General features: G+C 31.0%; 1 protein-coding gene across 2 annotated transcripts in view; it reads left to right on the top strand.

The window, feature by feature from the left end:
- Positions 1-23,697, top strand: part of rdgA (retinal degeneration A) — a 160,252-nt gene that overhangs the window by 49,292 nt on the left and 87,263 nt on the right. For both annotated transcript variants that reach the window (XM_085815936.1, XM_085815929.1), the window contains exons 6-10: positions 928-996; positions 2,659-2,691; positions 12,965-13,120; positions 16,461-16,645; positions 17,405-17,579. In XM_085815936.1, coding sequence (XP_085672062.1) covers positions 928-996; positions 2,659-2,691; positions 12,965-13,120; positions 16,461-16,645; positions 17,405-17,579 — 618 coding nt within the window. The remainder of the gene's footprint in view (positions 1-927; positions 997-2,658; positions 2,692-12,964; positions 13,121-16,460; positions 16,646-17,404; positions 17,580-23,697) is intronic.

Below are 23,697 nucleotides of genomic sequence, written 5' to 3'. Positions count from 1 at the left end.
CCTTCAAGGAAGTTAGTGTATCAGTCAGTATTAGAAAGAGTTTGACTAGTAAACCCTAATATTAATTAACTATATGCAGTAATTGTTTTATCCGAATTATTTTTATCTCTGGTCTCGTTTTCCCCTCTTTTTAATAATTTCATTGATTAATTATTTTTAAAGAAATGAAATGTTATATATTTTAAGACTAGTTAACGCATAGTAAACATAAAAAGTGTTGAAATAGTAATATTTTCTCCTTTTATCCAACTTCCGGCAAAATAGTACACTAATTTAATTTGTTCCCGAAAGGCATTCGTGATCCGAAATGCTAAAAAGGGCAGTAGCAATGTAGACTATAATAGCAGTCCTAAACGCTGAAGAACACACATAATCACTATAGAAATGATCCATTTAATACATTCGTAATGGATGCTGTTCCAGGGATGAAGTAATATTAAAATGTACGGGAATGTTCAGGTTGAAATTTAAAATTCTGTACTCGTTACATGCTTAGGTAAATTATAAAATTTTCTGTAAATTTTACTGCATGCATTTCATACCTCTGTCTACAAATCTTATTTTATCTTATTACATTATTATCTTATTTATTATTTAATACAAATCTAATTCATAACCATAGTAAACCTAAATATATAAATGTTACTATAATAATTACAAATGTTATATAAATGTATTTCATGTCAATAGGGGGCTTGAAAGGGTTAATTTATTATGAAACATGGACCCAAGTTAATAGAATGGAAACAAAGCATGAATAATTCGGTTATACGTGTGCGATTCAAGAAACTCTGAAGTCATTAATATAATCATTTTAACGAAATAAAATGTGTCTTACACTGCTAAATATTCTCTTTTACTGTTGCATTTGTTTTGACTGCATATATACCATATATATGTAATGTCTATTTATTGATTATTTATTAGAATACGGCTATTAGTCATCACTGGATAGCTCGACGCAAACCTACAGGAAGATGCAGAACTTGCTCAAAAGTGAGTGTGTAATCTTATTAGTTAAAAATTGTTATCTGTTTAAAGAAAAGCTCTGAATCCTGAATTATAACATAGAGAATTCAGAGTAAGTTCACTGTTGGTACCTGAAGTCAAAAATGTTTTTCAGAAGTCAAAGTAATTCATATATCGCCATTTAAACCATAAATTTTTTTTGAATTATTTTTATACCCTAAAAGTGTTCTTATAAATTTAACAGAATAAATATCCGCAAATATTATTCAGTAATTTCACTATGTAAGGATTTTTGCATTTAGTTTGCATTCCATTAATATTCAGATTTTAAATACTGATTGTAAAATAAAATTAATAAAGAATAAATATCATTATTTAATATATGTATCAGATATTGGATTTATTGTAGTTCAGAATTCAATTAAGCAGACTTGACAACCTTTGTAATTATTTGCTAGAATTTTTCTCATTTCTTACACCAGATTAAATAATGCGTTATTTTTGAAATTTTATGCAACTATTAACTATTTGAAATTTTGTGCAACTATTATCATAAATAAAAGTCAGAAAACAATAGTTTTTTGAGAAATTGAATTAAAATGGTGACTTGTGTTTTTGTAAATTAGATGATACTGAAGGAGCTTCGTTTTGTTATCAGATTCTTTGTTTATAAATCTTCTTACGTGATTGCCACTTTTTATATGTATCGCAAGATAAATTCATTTTCCTCTTTTCGAAAATAATTTTATCTTTTGGTCAACATACAGCATAAAATACATCGCAAATCAACTTAAAATTTGTAATACAAAAGAAATAAAAGAAACGAAATCGATACTGTACTAATAAAGTTGAATCACGCTAACTTTCCCAGATATAGAGAAATCAACTATTAATTACAAATGAATAAAAAATGTCACATTTTTCCGTGATCGGCTTCCAGATCTTTCCATCACATATCGATAGTTATCTCATATTGATACTGCGGTCTGTAGCATAGGTTGCTTAGTAACGAAAGTGTTGCTTGTTTATTTTTTGCGAATTCCTAACTTGACAAAAAGTTTTAATAACTCCTATGTAAAAGAAGAAGTTCGAAACGGAGACTTATTTACTGAAATATACGTGCATCCTATTGAAAAAGAGTTTCCGTCAGAAACACGAAAGTCTTTTCTCTTGTAGAAACACGAAAACATCAAAAGTGTGCGATGGTAAGCTTTCTTTCATTGTGTGTTCCTTAAAATTTAATCTATGAAAGTAATTTCATGCATAAAAGCCTTAGTTTGTATGTTTATATTTCATGAAGATAATTTTTAAAAATTGAAACGAAATAAAAATTTCTTTTTGAAACAGAATTCTGTTTCAGAAAATTAAAGTCTTGCTTTTTTAAAGAAAGCAAGACTTTAATTTTCTTTAATTCAGGTGTTCAGGACTTTAATGTTTAAATCAGGACTTTAATTCAGGTGTTAGAATTTGATAAACAAATTCCTTGCAATACTTATCGATAAACTTTAACCGTATAAGTTAAATCCGATATTCTGATCGAAACAGTTCTTCTTATTAATAGTCATGAATAAATACAAAGTTTACTTTTGTAGCATAATGAGATATTAAATATTAAAAAAAAATCGTTAATATGTCACGATCATATTAAAATTAGAAATTATATACTATTCTTTTTGTTACCATTTTTAGACATTTGGCGGTAAAGTCTGCAGTCTACTGAATGTAAGTACACATTATTTATGCATTTATAATTACTTTAGAAAACATTGCTAAGATTAGGTTTATCGCTGATGAAAACTATAATTTCAGTATCTATTAATTTTTGTCTGTTAAAATACAGATATGATGCTTTTATATTATGTTGCAGCAGTTAAATAATGATAATTCAGGATATTTTATAAGATGAAATGTACTTTTTAAGCGGAAATTATAATTACTTATAAGTGAATTATTTACAAGTGAATATATAAAAGCGTTTTTCTTTCATATTTATTAAATGTTCATAAATGTTGTTAAATTACATTTATGAAAAGTTCATCATCTTATTTCAATTCCATATGAATTTTATACAGTTTTTTTTTTCAGATACTCAAAAAGTTATTTTCATATTTTATGATATCAACAATCTGTCCTATCAGCATTACAAAACATTTTTTTTAAGTTCCAATAATGCTTACTTCTAAAACTGTTAATATGGAATAAATGTTCATTTTTAATAAATTTTAGGTCATAGACAGAAATTTATTTTTGTTTGCGTAATATCTTTATATTATTTTTAGTGCCATAATTGGAGTATTGCAATTACACAGTAACCCTGTAAAAACATTAATTTCAGATAAAAATAAATTTTGTTGCTTTTAATATGAAAATGTACTGCAATGAATCAGACTACATTAAAATATGAAATTTTGGCTCGGAAATCGTTTCTTTACAGACCTAAAATGAATTTCCATAAATGATGTAAAATAAAATACTAAATTCTCCTCTTTATATAATTTAGACGAAAGGCGTGTAAATGGGTAAGACTTATTTATACCAGTTTCGAATAAAAGCATCAAATTTTATAAAGTTATTTTTTTGCTAGGAAATGTTTTCTTTTCAATCAAGTTTATTTTTATGCATATTTTGTATGTAAGGGGAGGGTGATAAACTAGATAATGTAAAAACACAGAATAAATGGGCCATAATACTTCAAAATTTACGATTTAAAAAAATTACTTTATGTTTTTACTCATTTTTTAATTTTTTTAATTTTGAGCTCGAACCTAAAGTTATTCTAGATCTATCTTATCTGAGAACAATATCCATTGTTCATGTTTTAAGAACAGTTTTGAATAAAGAACTGAAAATATTAAACAAACAGCTAAATTACAGAGAATATTTACGATTTTAAAAGCTGCAAAAGCATCTTTAATATTCGCTATTTTGAACTGAAACCCACTTTAAAACGAAACTGTTGAAAGAAACATTGATTACAATTTCAGAAATTTTAAATATTAGGCAACGAAAATTCAATAAATACATTAAAATGTACTAGCATTATAATCCATTTTTTATTTTATTTTGATTTATTTTACTGTTATTTCAAGTTTATTTTATTGCATATTTTCATTTAGCTTGATATCTAAATTTGTCTTCTGGTTATTTTGTTTGAATCAAGTTTTAAAGTTAATTTTGACTTCTCTTTGTTGAACCTCTTATCTTGACACTGTGCATACATATATATTCGCGATGAAGATCTAATAATATTCCGCACAAATTTTCAAAAATTAATATAGTGCTTCTTTAAAGAAATGAGTTTTTATAATATGTGTTTGTTTAATTATAAAAACTAATTACCTCAAAACAACTTACAACTAAACTAATACCCTCTCTCAGGGAAGCCTGTAACCCCTAGAGAGCGCGTCCCCAGGTGGCGGATCGAGGAATGCCTCCATAGGTTTATCCTTGGGTGGTAAGAGGGACATAAAATACCTGGCGCAGACCAACAGGCAGAAGTCCAACCTTTTCGAGGCTCTGGCAGCTTCTTTTTATATGAAGGGCAAATGTCAACTCAGTCATCAGATCATTGAGCTCACAAACAAAATCATTGCTGCCCAAGGATCCTGCATCTTGCTATGGATACCGGCTCATGTAAATATTTTGGTAATGAGAAGGCCGATGAGCTTGCAAAGGCATTCCGTGATTCTCCTCAGCCGTCTAACTGCCTAACCCTCGTTGATGCCAATGCAGTTGCCAGCCAAAGACTAATCGGTCAAGCTAAAGGAAACTCCATCCCAGAATTGAACTGTGACAGAGCCATATCGACTATCATAACTAGACTTAGGACAAATCACTTAAAAGGGATGAGGATTTCTGCAGACGGACAACGTAGTTACACCAACATTTGTCCTCATTGCCCAGGTGACATCCCACTGTCTCGCCATCACATCTTCAGCTGTCCAGCAATCCAGGCCAGACTGTTTAACATCGGCATAGAAGACCCAGTGGACCTACTTTATACTGATAGAGCTGCCGAGGTTGCAAAAGCTGTCTTTGACAGCTTCGAAGATATATAATTGCACTTTGTCATAGACACGACATTATCAATTACCTCATAATTTCGACATTTACATCATCGGATAATTAAGACACAATAACACGCCGAATAAATACTAATTCAGAAATCAAACAACAAAAATCAGCGTTATATTTACAAAGTTTTCACAGGACTAGTTTCGATGGTTTTACCGAACCACCATCTTCAGCTGCAAAACCGCAAATGAACAAGATAGGAAATAATGATTAGATAAGATAAGAAAGCCTGGACAAGAATAAGCAAGTAGCGCCATCTGTTGGTAAAACCAGAACTAAAACATAATTTCTTTAAAGGCCGAAGGCAAATTTGGATTGGAATTAGGATCGTTAACTAGAACAGAAAGATTTTTATGAATGTGAAATGCCTCTAGAAAATCCAGTTCTCCAATGGAAGATGTTTTCTGAATAATTTTGGCAGCAGAAAAACTGAAAGTGTGGTTTTCGGACCAACAATGTTGAGCAACAGAAGACTTCTGTGTTTCCTTTTTTCTAACATATGCCTCATGTTCCTTGACGCGAAATTTTAAGGCTCTCTTAGTTTGGCCAATGTAAATTAAACCACACTGGCAAGGAATCCTATAAATACCCCAGGAATTCATATCCGGAATGGGGTCCTTGAGTATGGAACTCGGAATTTTATTGATGGGAGAATAAACAACCCGAAAGTTAAATTTCTGCAAAATATGTGCAACTTTATAGCTAATTGATGGAAAGAAGGGAATGACAACAGAATTTTTATAATCTCCTAAAACAAGATTGTGCCTTAATCAAGCAGTTAAAAAATTCTCATCTCAACACACTAAAAGGCACAATCTTGTTTTAGGAGATTATAAAAATTCTGTTGTCATTCCCTTCTTTCCATCAATTAGCTATAAAGTTGCACATATTTTGCAGAAATTTAACTTTCGGGTTGTTTATTCTCCCATCAATAAAATTCCGAGTTCCATACTCAAGGACCCCATTCCGGATATGAATTCCTGGGGTATTTATAGGATTCCTTGCCAGTGTGGTTTAATTTACATTGGCCAAACTAAGAGAGCCTTAAAATTTCGCGTCAAGGAACATGAGTCATATGTTAGAAAAAAGGAAACACAGAAGTCTTCTGTTGCTCAACATTGTTGGTCCGAAAACCACACTTTCAGTTTTTCTGCTGCCAAAATTATTCAAAAAACATCTTCCATTGGAGAACTGGATTTTCTAGAGGCATTTCACATTCATAAAAATCTTTCTGTTCTAGTTAACGATCCTAATTCCAATCCAAATTTGCCTTCGGCCTTTAAAGAAATTATGTTTTAGTTCTGGTTTTACCAACAGATGGCGCCACTTGCTTATTCTTGTCCAGGCTTTCTTATCTTATCTAATCATTATTTCCTATCTTGTTCATTTGCGGTTTTGCAGCTGAAGATGGTGGTTCGGTAAAACCATCGAAACTAGTCCTGTGAAAACTTTGTAAATATAACGCTGATTTTTGTTGTTTGATTTCTGAATTAGTATCATCGGATAGATTAAAAATTAGTCTTCCCACTAAAATGGTGTTTTAAACCACTGGTGTAATGAGCAGGTATTAGATAATTTTTGTCAAAACGATAGATGGGTTACTAACATTCATCACTTCTAACAACGATCGTAGCGCCGTTACATCATTAAATATCTTAAATTAAAATTATCAGACAGAAATTCAAATCAGATAAATGCAATCTGACGCCATTGAATAGATGGAATAACTTGGAAAGAAAATGACTCACATGGTTTCATTGCTATACGGATTTTGAAGACTAAAGATCCTGCTTGCAAAGACAATGATGAGAGTTTCTGTAATTATTATTTCCCTTCTAATTTCTATACAGCAAAAGGGGTAATAAAGTATTTTATATTACAATTTCTTAAAGTTTAGTGAATAAACTATAAGAAAAGAATATTTTCATAGCTATAACTATACATTCTCGGTTATTTATGACTAGTTTTCTATCTAGGAAGATAATCACGGGCACCCTTAAAAAAATGTTGATACAATTGAGTTTGACTTTCTTTGGTAGCATAAACTAATATCAAACATATCAAACTCCCAATAGACTTACTGCTGTGTCTGAAGTTAGCGACATAGACTTGAAAAGATTAAAATGGAATGTAAAGTTAAATAATAATTTAATTCTAAAGTTAAACTAAGTCTTGTAGTCGAAGACTGTACTGATTTTAAATTAAAAACATAAAGTTAGCTCAGAACGTTTCACCGACTTAACAATTAAGTGTCGGCAGCAATAATGCAAAGTCGAAGAATTACAATCTTATCAGAGATGGCGAAACCTAGTAAAATTGCCTCAAGAGACCGAAACATGCTCTAGCTTACAATCAAAACCCTCGACTTAAATACTCTCTCACTCTTTCACATTTCTGGTGAGGAATCAAAATAGAGAAGCTATAATAAAGGTCTAAATCATCATAACTGGTTAATTAAAATAATAATACCCCTAGAAGACATTAACAGAATTTTAGGAAATGTTACAGTTGTGACATAGAATATGTAAAAGAATGATTATATTTAAGTTATTTAAATTTCTCTTTGAGAATGATTTAAAATCCATAGTTAATTTTATTATAGTTGTGTATTACCAATATTGTGAGAGTCGAAAGAAATTATCTTTTAGTCTTTAGATAATTTCCTTTAAACCAACCATTTTATTACACTTTACTAGTTTATAACCTTGCATTTTCCCAATCTTGTTTTAAATAATTATTTTTTCATTTTTAAATATTTCACAAACATGTGAATAATATTTCAATTGCAATTTAGTATTAAAAACATAAAGCTAGTATTCTCAGATGCGTAACTAGGAAAGGGCGTTCCGTCCGGGCGGTAAATTTTACGGGACGGCATTTTTCATGCAAAACATAATTTTATTATGTTTAGTCATGTGCATCGTCGGATGTGAAGGAGTAAGATTTATTGGATTATAACAATGCTAACTACAGTTACCTGTCTAAAAGGAGGGCTTAAAAATTGAAGGAGAGTTCTTATTAATATTACTACATTATGAAATTTTATAAATTGTGTGGTGTTCATTGAGAAGGGCGGTCAAAACTTCAGCTATAGAACTAAATATCTTTTTCTTTAATACCAGTATCTTTTCCTTTAATACCAGAGTAAAAGAACACTGTTTCGCAATTTATTTACTAAATAAACACTGTTATTTAAAATAAATCGTATTATTATATTTTACAATCCAAACCCAATAATTAGCAGTAAGAATTCATTTACTCATCGCTCTCTCACTGAACGATAAGTTTGAAAAGTGCAGTTGAATGAAGTGATGAAGAAAAGGATATAATCAGAGGCAAATAGATGATTCGAGGTGTATTACAGAATTAAGTGCTTTCGGAAGCATACTTAGAAGATTTTTTTTTCAAATTTATATTTATTTATTTTATTTTTCAATTTTTATACTTTAATTAGAAGTTTCATAAAATAATAGTAAAATATTGAATTTCTTTTACAAAACTTTTATCATAAACTTTTATTTTTTTTGTTAAACATTTATCAAACGTCTCAAATAGTTTTTATAAATTACCTTTATAGATTATCCCTCAGAAATATTTTAAGTCTGTATATACTTTGAGCTAATGTTTGCTTTTAACCTACTGTCCACTTCAGTTTCTTTGAATTAGTGAAGCATCTTACTTAGCAGGACTTTATCGGCAACAAGTTATCATTTCTAAATTAACAGACTTTAAATTAAAATTTTGTTATGATTTGCATTAAATTCCGTCTTTAATATCATGGATAAAATCAATTTAGTCAGTTCAAGTAACATTTTATTTGATGTATATCATATGGGCCGTTTGAGTTGAGGGTTTGGTGATTTCCGCATGTGTAATGTTGAAATGAGCTAGTTTTCCTTAGAAAATTCTCCTCGAAGACATCATTCCTCTTAGGCAAATAACTCTGTAACCGCTATTGAAATAATATAAAAGTAGATTTATTAAATGCTTAATTTACTTTGGCAACTTTATTTTCTTAACCGGAACCAAGTTTTTTTTCTTTACTTAATCAATAAAAGTATGCTATTTCCTACCTTAATATTAGAACCTTAGAAATTCATTTTAATATTAAAATTAAATTCATGCTTTATTTTTAGTAACGATACCTTTCTATAACAATTTGTAGAATGTCCAATTAATTTATGTAAACTACATATCATCTATATAAGGTTGAAATAAAAACAAGTATGAGTTTTAGTTTGATTTGTATAATTTGGTTATGGTGAAGCAAGCCTAAGGAGAGGGATGCTTTATATAGGACATTGTAAGAGAAATTGCCTCGTATCCACGTTGTACACGAAGTAAACCACGAAAGCGCCCTAACAGCCAGCCATTTCGCCGAGATTCGAACCTAGGTCGAACTATCACTGCTCAGAGACTTTATCGCTTGGCCAGTGGTGGGCAAATTAAAAAAAACAAGACGATTAGCTAAGCTTAACAATTTTATTAAAAAACGCATTTGTTTGAAAAAGTAATGGGATGTTTTACTATGCAGCGCTAATTAATACTGTGCTATTTAGTTAACAGTATCTGTAGTAGAATTAACTGTATGGAATTCAGATATTTTCAAACAGAATGAAGACGCCAGAAAAATTCAGAAGTGATGCTTACACTAGAGCGTGTGCTAAAGAATTATCAAAAGAATTTTAAATCAAATTCTAAAAATGTGCATTTAACTATTAAACATAGCACTTAAATTTTTACCTAAAATTATAGCAATTATAATACGTGTATAAGACCTAATTTTAAATATTTAGATATGCAAGTTTGCTTATAAATATGTGTACGTGATAATAGTTGCATTGAAGACTTTAAATGGATTTGTATTTAGTTAAAGCATTAAAATATTTTTTTCAATTTAAGTGATCGTATACTTTTAATGTTTAATTTATTTATGTTTTAAGTGTTTTATTTATTTTTATGTTTATTTAAAATTTTTTACGTGTAATATATATATATATATGTACTGTATAAATTACACATAAATCATATTATCATACACATATTATTGGATATCACTCTGTAAACAAAAAAATCAAATTATTGTAATGAGCAGAATTTCATTTCTGCACCTGCATACTTATGTACATCAAAATTGAATCTATTGTTAATATACTCCCGATACAGCGCACTTATGGACCTCACGGGAGGCGTTAGTATCTCCCTTGCCAGACATCAGGTATCCCTGTCTTCCATCCATTACTAGATTTTCCAAAAGCCACAAATTCATATTTACTCTAAAAGTAGTGAAATAGCTTTCAAATGAAAAGAAACCCCTGATCACTTTGTAAAAAGAGGGCTCACCAGCGGCCGAGCGGTAAAGCCGCTAAACACTAGTAGTTCGGTCCGAGGTTCGAATCCCGCGAACGGGCTGGCTGCATGGGCGTTTTCGTGCTTTTCCCCATGTGTAACGTGTATACGAGCCAGTTTCCCTTAGGAAGTCCTCCACGAAGGCATCCCTCCTCTTAGGCAGATAGCCCTAGTGTGCTTTGCCATAATTAAAATAAATAAGTAAGAATAAATTGTAAAAAGAGAATGAAATCAATTAGTTCCTTCTTTTGTAAAATGAGTAGTTTTAGTTTACCATATATTTTATTTGCATAAGAGCCACACCACTCGCCTGTGAGCCGCGCTGTGGCTGCCTCTGGTGTAAAATAAAATAATTTGTATTTTAGAATATAAAAAGAGAAGTAAAACAAATAGCATAAATGAGCTAATGAAGACTGACAAGTTAACGGATATAAAATGTTTTTTAAAAATTGTGTGCCTTATATACCCCTGCCATTAAGAAATATTCGTACAAGAAAAATATTTATACACATACGCATATAAAATTAGGTCAGAATTATACACACACACATCTTCTATAGACCTATTCATAATGTCTAGACAAAATCTAGCAATGTTAATCATCGATCCTGTATACTCAGACGAGTCACCGTAATTTAGCCGTCAACTTGTCAAGAACGTTGAATGTTGAACGAAGTCCATTAATGAAATACTGCCATTGCAAAATCTGTGACTGCGTGCAATAGATCAATTACTGAAATGTCTAGCTTATTTGCTTGTGCACAGATAGATCTAGCAGAAGAAATTCATTATCTGGAATTATAATATACTTCAGCAGTAGTTTGGAAAAGTAAAATATAGTTCTTATCAAAGGCTAGACATGCAAAGTTTTCATATGTTGGGGCAGAGGGAAATTAAGGTGCATGTCCTTAGTAGAAAGTTTTAAATTATTGAACATAGACATTAGAAAGAAAAAATATTTGCAATAAGTTATTGCTGTATTTAAGGTATAATAGATTGTGTTGCGAAGTTTGTTTTCCCCTAACCTTTTTTATTACATCTTGTGAAAACGCAGACGTTGTTTGCCCGTTTTGGAATACTTTTGATTAAATGGGTAACTGAAATTAATGAAGCATTAAAGTTTATTGATAATAGCTTTTACTCTGGAGAGTAAATGATTGCTTGAAACATAGCTAATTTTAAATTAAGTTGTTAATAAGCTCACAAAAATTTATGTAAATGCATTTTAGAAGGGACACTACGATTTTGCCTTTTCCGAAGAAACGTAGTTTTAATTTTTTCATAGGAAAACAATGTTAGATCATTGGAATTAATATATGTGACTGAACAATAAATACGATCATTCAAAATAAATGAAAACAATGACAGTCACTGTATCCTACGGAAGATTGTAAATCAAATATTTATCCAAAAAAGGGTGCGAACTTCAAAAAATATTTCAACAATTGAATATGTTGCCCTGAACAAGATTTGACTCAGTGGGCCATATCAGCAGCTTTTAAAGAATCCGTCTGCAATATTAATAAATTAGAAAAAAAATGGTTTCAATTTTAAAGAATCAAAAGAGAACAATATTCATAGCCATCTTTTGAGTATATATACTCTTTTTAGTATATATATGTATGTAAGATATAATAAAATACCATGGCTGCGCTAAGAAATAATTGGCAACCTCAAAATTGACTATTCTAGATTTTCTATTCTAAATTCAATATAATATTTCACTTCACTCTAGATTATTTGCTTTAATTAATGTGAGGATAGGTATGGGAAACCGGAAAATAAGAATAATCCCTACGCAGAAATCCCTTTGTATGTACAACTGTCGCTTCTTTAGCGGTTTTAAATGAAGCATATTTAACATAATGTTTAAAACTGCATCTAATTAAAGTAAACATAAATCTTAGAAATATTTTTATTGAAGAAAATATTCATATCTCATAATCAAGATCCTTTGATAAAATGTATAAAATATTTAGTATATTTCACTGTGATAATCTACCTGTCTTGCTTAGGGTAAAAACCTCAAGATTTATTATAAATATATCTTATTTTATTTTCAAGCATCATAAAACTGTTCTAAAAGTTTGACAGCAAATGAAAATCCCTAATATTAATATTCAAATTCTAGCCTTACTTTTCGTTGATTTTCCAGTGTTATAGCTAGAATTTCGTTGCCGTTGATGAATTCCCGCCATTACCAGATCCCAAAGTATGTTTAACTCTAGGCTAAGATAAGATAAGATAGGTGTGTATGAAAAGTCTGTCTGAAATCAGCCTCAGCTTATACAGATTTAGGAACACAAGAAACTGGAATATTCTGCTTACTTGGAAAATTCTGCTGTTAATATAAAAAAAAAAACTGATGAAGCAAAACCCTGAACGTTAAATGCTATTTTATGTTCGCATGATATAAAACAAAAGTTATGATGATCAAAATTCTGTACGTTTTTGAATGGTATTTAAAGTTTTCGATAAATCCTGAAACAGGTTGCCTCTTTGTTAAACATCATGTTATATTTACAAAACTTTGTTCAATAACAGATGTTAGTTACTATGTTTTTTTTAATAGGAAACCGTAGCTATGAGCTGTTCGTGGTGTAAGGAAGTATGCCACAATAAAGAATCCTGTTTCAATTCAAAAAAGATGAGCAGCGAAAATTGTAACTTAGGAGTCCATGCCAACTTGATCGTTCCGCCCACATGGATTGTCAAGCTACCTTGCAAAGTGAGAAGTATTTTTGTACAATTCTTTGCTTTAACTTAAACATTTAGTCAAGTGGTCTCAGCTTATTCAAATAGTAAATTTGGAGTACGTTTCAATATTAAAAGTAATTGCAACATGCTTGTTATCTAAAGTTTACAGCCTTTTAGTAATTTAACAGTCCTTGTTCTTAAACAACTTCACACCAACTAAGATATATATTTTTTAAAGCATAGAACAGGAAACACAATTTTTTTAAAGCGCAGAACAGGAAACGTAAAGATATTCTTAAAGCTTATACTGAAAATAGTAGTTTCTCAAAATTAAGAAAAGTTAAAAGCAAATTCCACATATAACATTTTTTTATAAAAATCAGTTACATTTAGAATAATTTTCAACCTTGTTTACTATTAAGGAATACAAACGCTATTTCTCCTTCCATTTGAGATGAAGATTGGATATTTTACAATCAATCATCATCGAGCATCAGCATCGAGTTTTTCATCATTCAAAAACTGTTAATTAAGAACTGTTAATAACTTTTTTGACGCAGTTAAAGTAAGCATTGGTAGATTGTTTTAAATTATACGACAAAAGAGAAGAGTTGCATTAAACACTAGTTGCTTCAAAATATTCTATTTTATGATACAGGCTTTAACTTTGAACAATATTCATCTGTCTCCATAACACTTTGTCATGACTTATGTAAGTATAAAAAATATATACTTTTACCTAATGCATTAAATCAGTATATTATTAGTAAGCAAGAATTAAAAACTATACATTTAATATTAAAATTTCTTCTTTTTATAAATCGATACATCTAACACCCATATTCAACTATAGACTGACAAACAGTTGAAACAAATCTGTAATTTTAACTCTCTATTCAATTTTTCTACTAAAGCTAAACAAATCATTAATAACTATGCATTTAAAAACGCACATTTTCAATAGAATGAAGTAAAGCTTAACACATCACAGTTTAGGTGAACAAAAATGCAGTGGTGTATGAAAAGTTGTTATCTAGGCAAATGATAAAGCAAAAAGAAATCTCTCATCATTGATACGTATAATTTACGAGTATTTATTGAGAAAGATATATTTGAGGAAAATTCAATTGTAACTTTAATAACGGAACATATTTAGTTGAAGCAAATCCAAGCCACCCGTATCTTTTCCTAGAAACAAGCTTTCGTAGAATCAGTTTAAAGGACTGATTCTTACGACTTTATTCGCAGATCTATGTAGTTTCTAGAGAGATGTCATGTATACTTTAATCACCAGATGAAAGATAGAATTTCGTTTATTTTGATTACGGCAAAGGAATAGAGGACTATCTACCAAAGGGAATCGATCCCTTCGCGGAGGGCTTTCTATGAAAAACTGGCTTGCATGCACTTACACATGGTGGAAACAACGGAAACGCCCATGCAGCAAACGCATTCTCTGGGATTTGAACCCCGGACTAAACTACTAGTGTTCAGCGACTTTGCAGCTCGGCCGTGGTGGGCTTAAATGAAAGCTACACGATTGTAAGAATCTTTTATACCAATGAAAATGATAACGAATATTTACTTGGCGTCTGAGTTCAGGCTTTTAACTGAAGAATGATAGCTTAGCTACTGAAGAAGTCTAGAAAATGTTGCCTCTTTCTCTGACTTTGGTAAATTCTTTATTCTTTGGCCGATCGTGTGCTCGGTCACTCGGACAATTCTTTCGTGAGACTGAATACCTCGAAAATTCCATCTGTTTTACAAATTTTTAACTTCGTCGTGTCATTTTATGTATGTTCAAAAATAAATTTTCATAATTACACGAAATTATCAGTAGTGAAAAGCTAAGGATGGTCAAAATTCGCAGAATAAAAATGATAAATTGACGTATATCTGTTTTAAGTGGAGAAATGGTTTCTGTTTTACACCATTTTATTCCTACGAAGGATCAAAATTCGTACCTTTTTCGATTCACTAAAATACTAAAAGGAATTTTACATTTAAGAACAAGACAAAGTAAATATACTCCTCAGTATTTATTTTGAACAGTAAATGAAGAAAATCAGAGCATGCAATCTTAGTCATTTTATTATTTACTAGGAACCCGAAGACAGAAAAGTGTATCTCTGTAAGTAGTTGTTGTGGTATTTAAAGCTTTTTACGTCAACTAGAGCAGAATATAAATATTGTATTTCAATAATACTGAGACAAGCAAATGGAGGAATTGCAGATATCTTAATCTAAGAGACACAAATAATTATCTTCTCCTTTTTACAAACCAACATCTTGCATCTCCCATTGTCTAACTCCCGATAATTCAGCTTAGCATCATTATCTTATAAGTGTGCTTGTTATCTTCTTAATTTTGGAAGGTGAATTACGTAGAATTTATAATAAAATTCAGATTTCAGAAATAAAAGTTATCACTAATATCGATTTATTTGAGCTAGGTTTTTATCATATTCTTGCTCTTAATATTATTTCTCTTCTACACTTTATTAACTATGATGCAATAGATCTTTTTTCCGAACCCCGAACGAAAGGAATTTCTTTCATATGTTTTAATGGTAACTGCATCTTTGCGGCATTTCAGAATGTGAAAGGTTCATGGCAAAGACGTACTTTTCTGCAATAAGTAAGAGCCGCACAATTTAATCGAACCTGGCTGCTGTATGTAACATAACCAAACTGACTGTATCAATTGCTGTAAAATTTGTTGTAACCAACACCCAATCAACCGGTAATATCAAAATGACGGCACTCTTGAAGGTTTAAATCTAAATCTGAAATGTAAGCCTGTCACCTGTATATAACTGACTATATCAACCGTATGTATTAATTATATGTATGTATTAATTATACTTTTAAGTTCTACGCAATAAATACTTCAAAACGTTAAAACCCCGATATTCATTTAGAAACACCCTGTATTAGGCTGCAGTGCGATTCATTCAGAATGTTTCTGGCAAACGGCAATTACTTAAAAAGCAGTTCTTTTCTGAGATCCCTTTATTTAATTGGCTTCTTGATTTTCTTTTCTTTTTTAATGATTTTCCGAGGAGCGATTTTTTCTTTGAAACATAAAGGAAAGAATAGATTTAATCTAGCACAGCGAAAACTTCACTTATTTACTATTGTTACAGCTTAATGTGTTCCTTTAGCTAATAACTTTCACCTCTTCAAATTTACCAGTTTTTTAATCAAACATGATTTCTCAAAACATGCCATTTTGTGAACAGTTTATGCAAATTAAACTATTCCTGATGAGCATAAGAATGTTATTATATAAGCTTTTCCCGTCTTTAAATGGAGTTATTAATATTTTGGAATACTATTTAATACAGTTATCAACTAATTTTTCTCCTTAGGAGACAGAAAATTCCAAGCAAATTTTTGCCATCAAACCTATTCCGTCATCAACATCGATACCCCTTCTTGTATTTATTAATCCGAAGAGTGGTGGAAACCAAGGAGCGAAGCTTCTTCGTAGTTTTCAATGGCTTCTCAATCCTCGTCAGGTATTTGATCTTACACAGGGTGGACCTGGCGTCGGGTAAGTAAAGAAGGCTTCAAAATTTTGAAAGATTTCTGTAACATAACTATATGCGATATTTAATTCTGCCCGAATTCTGAAAGATAATATGCGTGCAAATTTTTGCACGCATATTATCTTTCACCGTTAACTGAAAGAGAATGCTTGATTCTTTTCCAAATATTTGATGATATCGATGATTATCGATCTTCATTTGGAAATAATAAGACTAACCTGGTATTCTGTATCTATTCCAGCATCTATTATAGTCTTCTAAAATGTTGAACAAAATAATCCTCTAAGGTATTATTCTAATATAAATTTTATAGAATAGATGCATAGCATTCTATATTATAAATATTATTACAGACATGGACCTAATCAAATAACGCGAAAACTATATCCTTATGTAGAAGAACGACTTCGAGGACGATTTCTGCGAATGTGGAATTCACGATACATAAAATAAAAGCTATCGGGACAACATTAAACGAAATAGAACTGATACGATGATAAACGTAAATGCTAAAAGAAACAGAAATTGTTAAAGATTTAAATACAAAACTTGAAATATACAAGTATGTTGATATAGTCCCCTTGTCTCTTGAAAATTTGACGCCAGAATTGATTTTATAGATTCAATATCATTCTTTTTCAGCTCCCAATTTAGGTATGCTATTAATTGCATATTTTCCCTTTAAATAAACTGTAAAATTTAATGTTATAATTTTAACATTTTCTGGAAGCTTAAGCATAACGTTAAAAATTCTCTTTCGATAGTTTGGAACTTTATCGTCGAGTTCCAAATTTGAGGATTTTGGCTTGTGGTGGAGATGGCACAGTTGGATGGATTCTGTCAGTACTAGATGATCTTAAGGTTACATCATCACCTCCCATAGCTGTTCTACCCTTAGGTACAGGAAATGACCTAGCCAGAGCGCTAGGTTGGGGTGGAGTAAGTATTTTCTTTACACTCTAGTATGCATGCTTTGAGTTATCTAAAAAAGCTGAAGTTTCAGGTTAATTAAATATTACTTTTTTATTTAACCTTTTATTTTACTGCTCCTAGATTTGTTTGTTTATATTACTTTTGTTATTTTATTTTAATCGGAAATACTCGTAAATGCCGATTTTAATTTAATCCCTCTATCTATCTATACTTTATGCTATATTTTGAAAAGTACAATATGTGTATTTTACTGATTGAGTTCGTACGATTTATTTGTAAGGCTGTTCTTTAGTCTGTATATATCTTTAAGCTGTTAAATATGCCTTTGCAGTGGAACCGGGGGCCAAATGTTATGACAAAGTTAAAGTTTACAGTTATATTATCATTAAATTCCTTTTTAGGGATGTGGAATAAAAATGGTGCAATAGGAATGTTGCCACAGAGTTACTTTCGCATGATTTTTTCCGAAACAGAAATTTGGAAAAAATGTCTAACAGAAATTTGGTTTTAATATAAAAGGGTTTCCACTAGGTTTAAATACTAGTTATTAAGCGACATCTAAACAATTATTCTATACATAAATCACTGCCTCTTTCTTGCAGTCTGCTTAAAATAAACAGTATATTACTGGAAATGGATTTGGAAAGTACATGTAATTCTGCGTAGTTTATGCGACTAATTGGTAAATAGGGGTTAGAAATTTTATTTATTTAAATTTCAAACAGCAATTTAAAATGGCATGTCAGCATTGAATTTCCCATCACTTGAGGTTGTAGAGACATTAGATATTTTTTTTGGAAGCAGACAAGATGAAAAATTAGCAACGCCTTCGCCGGGAATCGAACCACGCACCTCTGGAATACCGGCTGAGCGTACAGAACCACTACACCACGAAGGCATCTTAGGAAGGCGGGAGAAATACCTTATAAGGTATATATCCCAGCTTGAACTTTAAGTACATTAAAGTTTTGTGGCTTTTCTAAAGTTCTAGTTTATTATGAGTACATGTGAAAATTTAGTTATGTAATATGTTGGTTCTGTTCGAGCATTCCAGTTTAACAATAGAGAAATAAAGCAAAAACGTTCAGAAACCTAACTTCGGAAAATCTGAATGCAAATATGATTTTGTTTAACGTTATAAATCATTTTTGGGTTGTAAAGAAATAAATAGACCAACATAAAATAATTTTAAAATCATTAGATAATTGCCATATGCTGAGTCAGAACTTTTACGTAAACTGAATTTCCAATCTATTTGTTTTACTTCCCGCCTTCAAAAAGAGCATAGATTAGATCATTGCCCTGAGCATAGATTTAGAGGCTCGATGTTCCACCCTAAGGCCGACCGAACACATGTCGAACGTTTTAGTGAAACCCTTACTAGTATTTCTAAAAAATGCTCCTAATTTTTTTTAAAGTCATTTTTCAAGTATTTATATAGTTTGACTTGAAATTTTTATATGATATTTCTGCTTTTTAAAATCTTATTGTCATAATGCTAGGTACTTTAAAATTTATATAGGTGAAGAATTATACCTAATGATTTTTCATAACAAAATATTAAAACTTATTAATGTAAATAAATTTGCATTGCTGTAAGTCTGCACTATGTGCTTTGATACAAATTCTTAATTTTCAGATAATACATTGGGTGTTTTCCCTGTAAAACATCTTTCTGTATATTATTAGCAAAATAAATCAAAGAACATAATCATCTGTGTATAGAGATGTAACACTAAAAATTTCATATATCTGTTACCATAACAATAACTCATTAAAACTCGAAAATTCTGGCAAAATTTTTCCTTTTCGCGTTACGTAAACGTGATGACTCCCCTGAAGCCAGAAGAAAGCGATGGGCGAAGACATATAAGAAAGACGGAAATTAGTATTAAAAGTAGAAAAGACATTTGTATGGTGTGATAAATTTCGTCTCCATCCATGAGTTCAACACGACAGACAGACGGAAATCAACTACAGAGAGAGTTTTTTAAAATTTGGTTTTATATTCTAGGCGTTCGATTAAAATAGAAAACTTCTATAAATTTTTAGGATAAAAGAAAGGCGCACTCAAATTTCATTTTACGTTTGTATATTGACATTGATACTTTGCGAAAATTTCCGAAAGCAAGCTGAAACTTTGAAAACTCTTCCGTTAAAAGAGATATTTGAATAAAAGAATTTAATGTTCAACTTCAGAAACTTCATTTTTACTTCTTTGTACGAAGCAAAAAGGAAGTATTGTAATCGCGAAAAGTTTCAGGCACCATATTTCAACGAAAATATCCATTTTGACCGCTATCGAATGCAATTTAACAATGTTTTTGCGTGACATCTGCACGTAAGGACAAAATAAAAGACTTGTTTCCTCAAAAAAAAAAAAAAAAAAAAAAAAAAAATACAAAACTGCTTTAAAATGAATTCTGAAGAGAATTTTTCGTGGCGTCTGTACGTACGTACGTACCTCGCATAACTTAAAAACGAGTAGCCTCAGAACGTTGAAATTTTGTATCTAGGACTGCTATAACATGTTAGATGTGCACCTAGTATTTTGGTTGCAGTCGGCCGCACCAAACGTATATACATACATTTAATATATATATCCACTTTGATACCCGGCTCAGTGATCTCAGTTTCTTTATTCTTATATATTTGTAAATTGTGCATTTTTTGCTTTAAAAATGATTAAATTATGTTGTTCTTGTCTCCCGGTTAAGGGTTTTATGCTTTTAGTTAATCTACATGCAATAACTGTGGAATTATCAAAAATTTAAAAGTTTTTTAAGTGCGGCTAAGCCTACTTTCTGGTTACTATGGCGTCCATGTTTGTTAACTTACCAGAATAGTGGATTTGTTGCCAATCTAAAGAATCTAAGCTTCCCAGCAACAAAGTAACGTCTTCTTTTTATTATTGCGGATTAAATTATGCTTAATTCATTATGGAATTGATATTTAAGTTATTAGATTATTTTTACATAGAAACTGTAAAATTAATAGTAAAAATTGTTTTTTTAATTGTTTTAACTGTATTTGATATTTTATGTTTTTCTATAGCTTTCAAATTGTAATGAAAATATTTTGAATTTTATGTATTTTTGCCTTGCCGCGAAGTGAGAACTGAATTAATCAGTAGTGCATGCGCATTAGGTAAGCGGCGCTGAATCGTCTGCGAAAAAGTTTTTTTTTTTTTTTAATTTCTTTTATATATCGTTTTAGATTTATTATAGTATTTGAATAGAACTTATGGTAATTCTTCAGATGATATCATTTTTGTGCACTCTGAGTTTTAAAATGAATGTTGAGCAATCTTTCTCTGCAACTTGGGATACTCCTATAATGGACCTCGAGCTAATAATTACATTAGTGCATCTCTAAGTGAAAGATCAATAATTAAAATGTAATTGAAAATGAGGAATTTCGGACTTCGGAGAAGTGTCGAAATCATGAAGTTGCGGTCAATACTGTACAACACATTTACGGTGCAGGAGAAACAATGAGAAATCAAATTTAAAAAAATAAAAATGAGACCTTTTAGATTTTATATTACTCCCGAAGGTCGTTTTTTTAACATTTTGTGTGTTACCTTTAATATCATATGTGTTTCTTAAATATCATATTCTTCGCAATAAAACCATAAAATTCAACTCAACAGCAATATCACAAAATATTTGAAAGTGTATATATTAAGAATTTCCAATACACAGTCTCGCACACTGGAAATAAAAATGTTTTGTTTTTCTGTACAATGTTGCCATTGCTCGCACTGAAATCGTTGAGTTTCTTAACAGCGATAGATAATAAAACAAATTCCAGATTCCAAATTTGGACTTCCAGATGCCCATATTCGGATGTAGATGCACGTTATTCAAAATTTGATGGCTCTGGGTACCGCTATGATCACAATGCGAGAAACATATATACATTTATGCAGAATCTTCATTATTTAATTTCTTTAAATATAATACAGGAATCTAATATTGCGTCAACAATTTAAAAAGTGAGTTGCCGTTTATAGTGAATCAACGCAAAATGCCAAAACGAGATAAATAGCCTTTCTAGGGAAATTACCCCTTTGGGATAATAATACAATATTTACAATGCAGTAAAAATTTCAGAAAAGACGAACATAATCCATAAATATACTAAATCCGTAGTAGAAGTTCCTACAGGAGAACTGTCCGAAACGATAAGTCTCAAATCGCAGACCAAGTGTGCATCACTGGTCTGCGAGCATGGTGAATATTTTAAAATTTCATACCATAAGAATGGGTGGCATGAAAAATGCAGGATAAAATACATAAGTCATGACACTGATCTATCAAGGTTGAATTGAATAACCTAAAAGAAATAAAATTGTTACAGCTGAGCTCCGAAATGATGACCGGCAGATCCACCGCATAGTGAATTGCCATAAGGATTTGCATGTCAGAACCGCTGCGGAACTACATCACGTTGGTATAAGGATATCACCTTTACGTTGAAAATGTTGTGTAATATAGACAATAAGTCTAGTAAGTTACGATTTCCTGTGAGGAAGGCGTCGTTTGGCAGTAGCAGAAATGAAGAGAGAAATTAAGAGTTGTTATTCCTCATATTAAACGCAATAATCTTATTCGAAAACTTCATAATTCAGTTCTTGAGAAAAATCAGCGAAGTAGATAACATTTGATTTTAGAAATTATCGTTGAGTCTATTGATGTAGTTCCTTACAAATAATCTCTATGGATATTCTTGTTTCTGATATAATACGGTGCTCCAGTAATGATTTGTAGGAATTTGTTCTGAATAAATTGTAACTTATCATTCTCTCTGGCATTCGCCCAAACAAACAAGGCATATGTGAATATGCGGCAGATGACTGCAGTGAAAATTCGTTTTTTTTTTTCGAGTCATGCTATGTCCAGAGGAGTCAGACAATAGAAAATAAAGTTTTCTAGTAATACCGTGGGCTTTCCCTTGAGTAACATCGATGTGCGTTGACCAGGTGAACGATCTTTGAAGGTGCACTTTTGCAGTTGGAATGAACTATCTGTGCATTGCTGTTTAGACACTCAGCTTGTAGGTATGAATTCAAGTACAAGTTTCATAAAACGTACATCGTAGAATACCACTTCTTATTCCAAAAATTATTTTATTTCAGTTCTGTAAGAAGGATTTCACTTTAAAATCATTTGAAATGATTTAAATAGTTGATTTCTTACTTTACAAAAATAAAATTATTTATAACAGATTACTCGCATGAACACGTAACTACCATTCGTAGTTTAGATTTAATTTTGTTTTGTGTAATGAATCTCATAAATTTATCTTATTGAATAACATCATAAAATTTACTTAAGCCAAAGCCACTCCCAAAAAGGCGTATGGTGATATTTAAAACCTGCACATAAGAAATTATCTGATTACGATTGTCAATTTTGGCAACTAATTAATTAACTAATTAGGATAGCCATATTAACAAGACAGTACCTAGAAACGTTTATAAATTCTCTGCAGTTTTGATTTTCTTTGTGATGAAAGCAATTTTGAATATCATGGGTTTACCGTTAAAATTATTTAAGCCCTGTGTTTTGAATAAATAGTAATTACATAGCAGTTTCGCATTCTAAATTCAGTTCTAACATATCAGTGACACTGAAGCAAATTCCCTCAAGCTAATTAAATGGAATGTTTTTAATATAAAGCAGAACTTGGTATACATCCAAGGAGTGACACAAAAAAAGGAAACTGATCCAATAAATCATTGTACTTACAGAATCAGCTCTCTGTGATATTATCATCTTCAAAGTAGTTCCCTTCAGCATTCACACACTTCTGCACTTGGTGCTGCCATTGCTGGTAATAGTTATGGAACGAGGTTTCTGGAGGGTCCTTCAAAAGATTCTCCATTTTTGCCTGAACCTCATCAGCTGAGGTAAAATGGGTTCCATTTAAATAAGGTTTAAGTTTAGGAAATAAAACAAAGTCGCATGGAGCCATATCAGGTGAATAAGGTGGATGCCCTATCACAGTAATATATTTGCTGGTCAGAAACTGCTTAACAGATAGGGCCGTGTGAGCTGATGCATTGTCCTGGTGCAACAGCCATTCATCACTCCACGACTGTGGCTCTTTTTTGTTCCCT

The sequence above is a fragment of the Stegodyphus dumicola genome, chromosome 1 (assembly GCF_044657685.1).
Source record: "Stegodyphus dumicola isolate Sdum_Otavi_A_Nest chromosome 1, ASM4465768v1".
NCBI classification, from domain to species: Eukaryota; Metazoa; Arthropoda; class Arachnida; order Araneae; family Eresidae; genus Stegodyphus; species Stegodyphus dumicola.
This window is presented reverse-complemented; position numbering and strand designations above follow the sequence as displayed.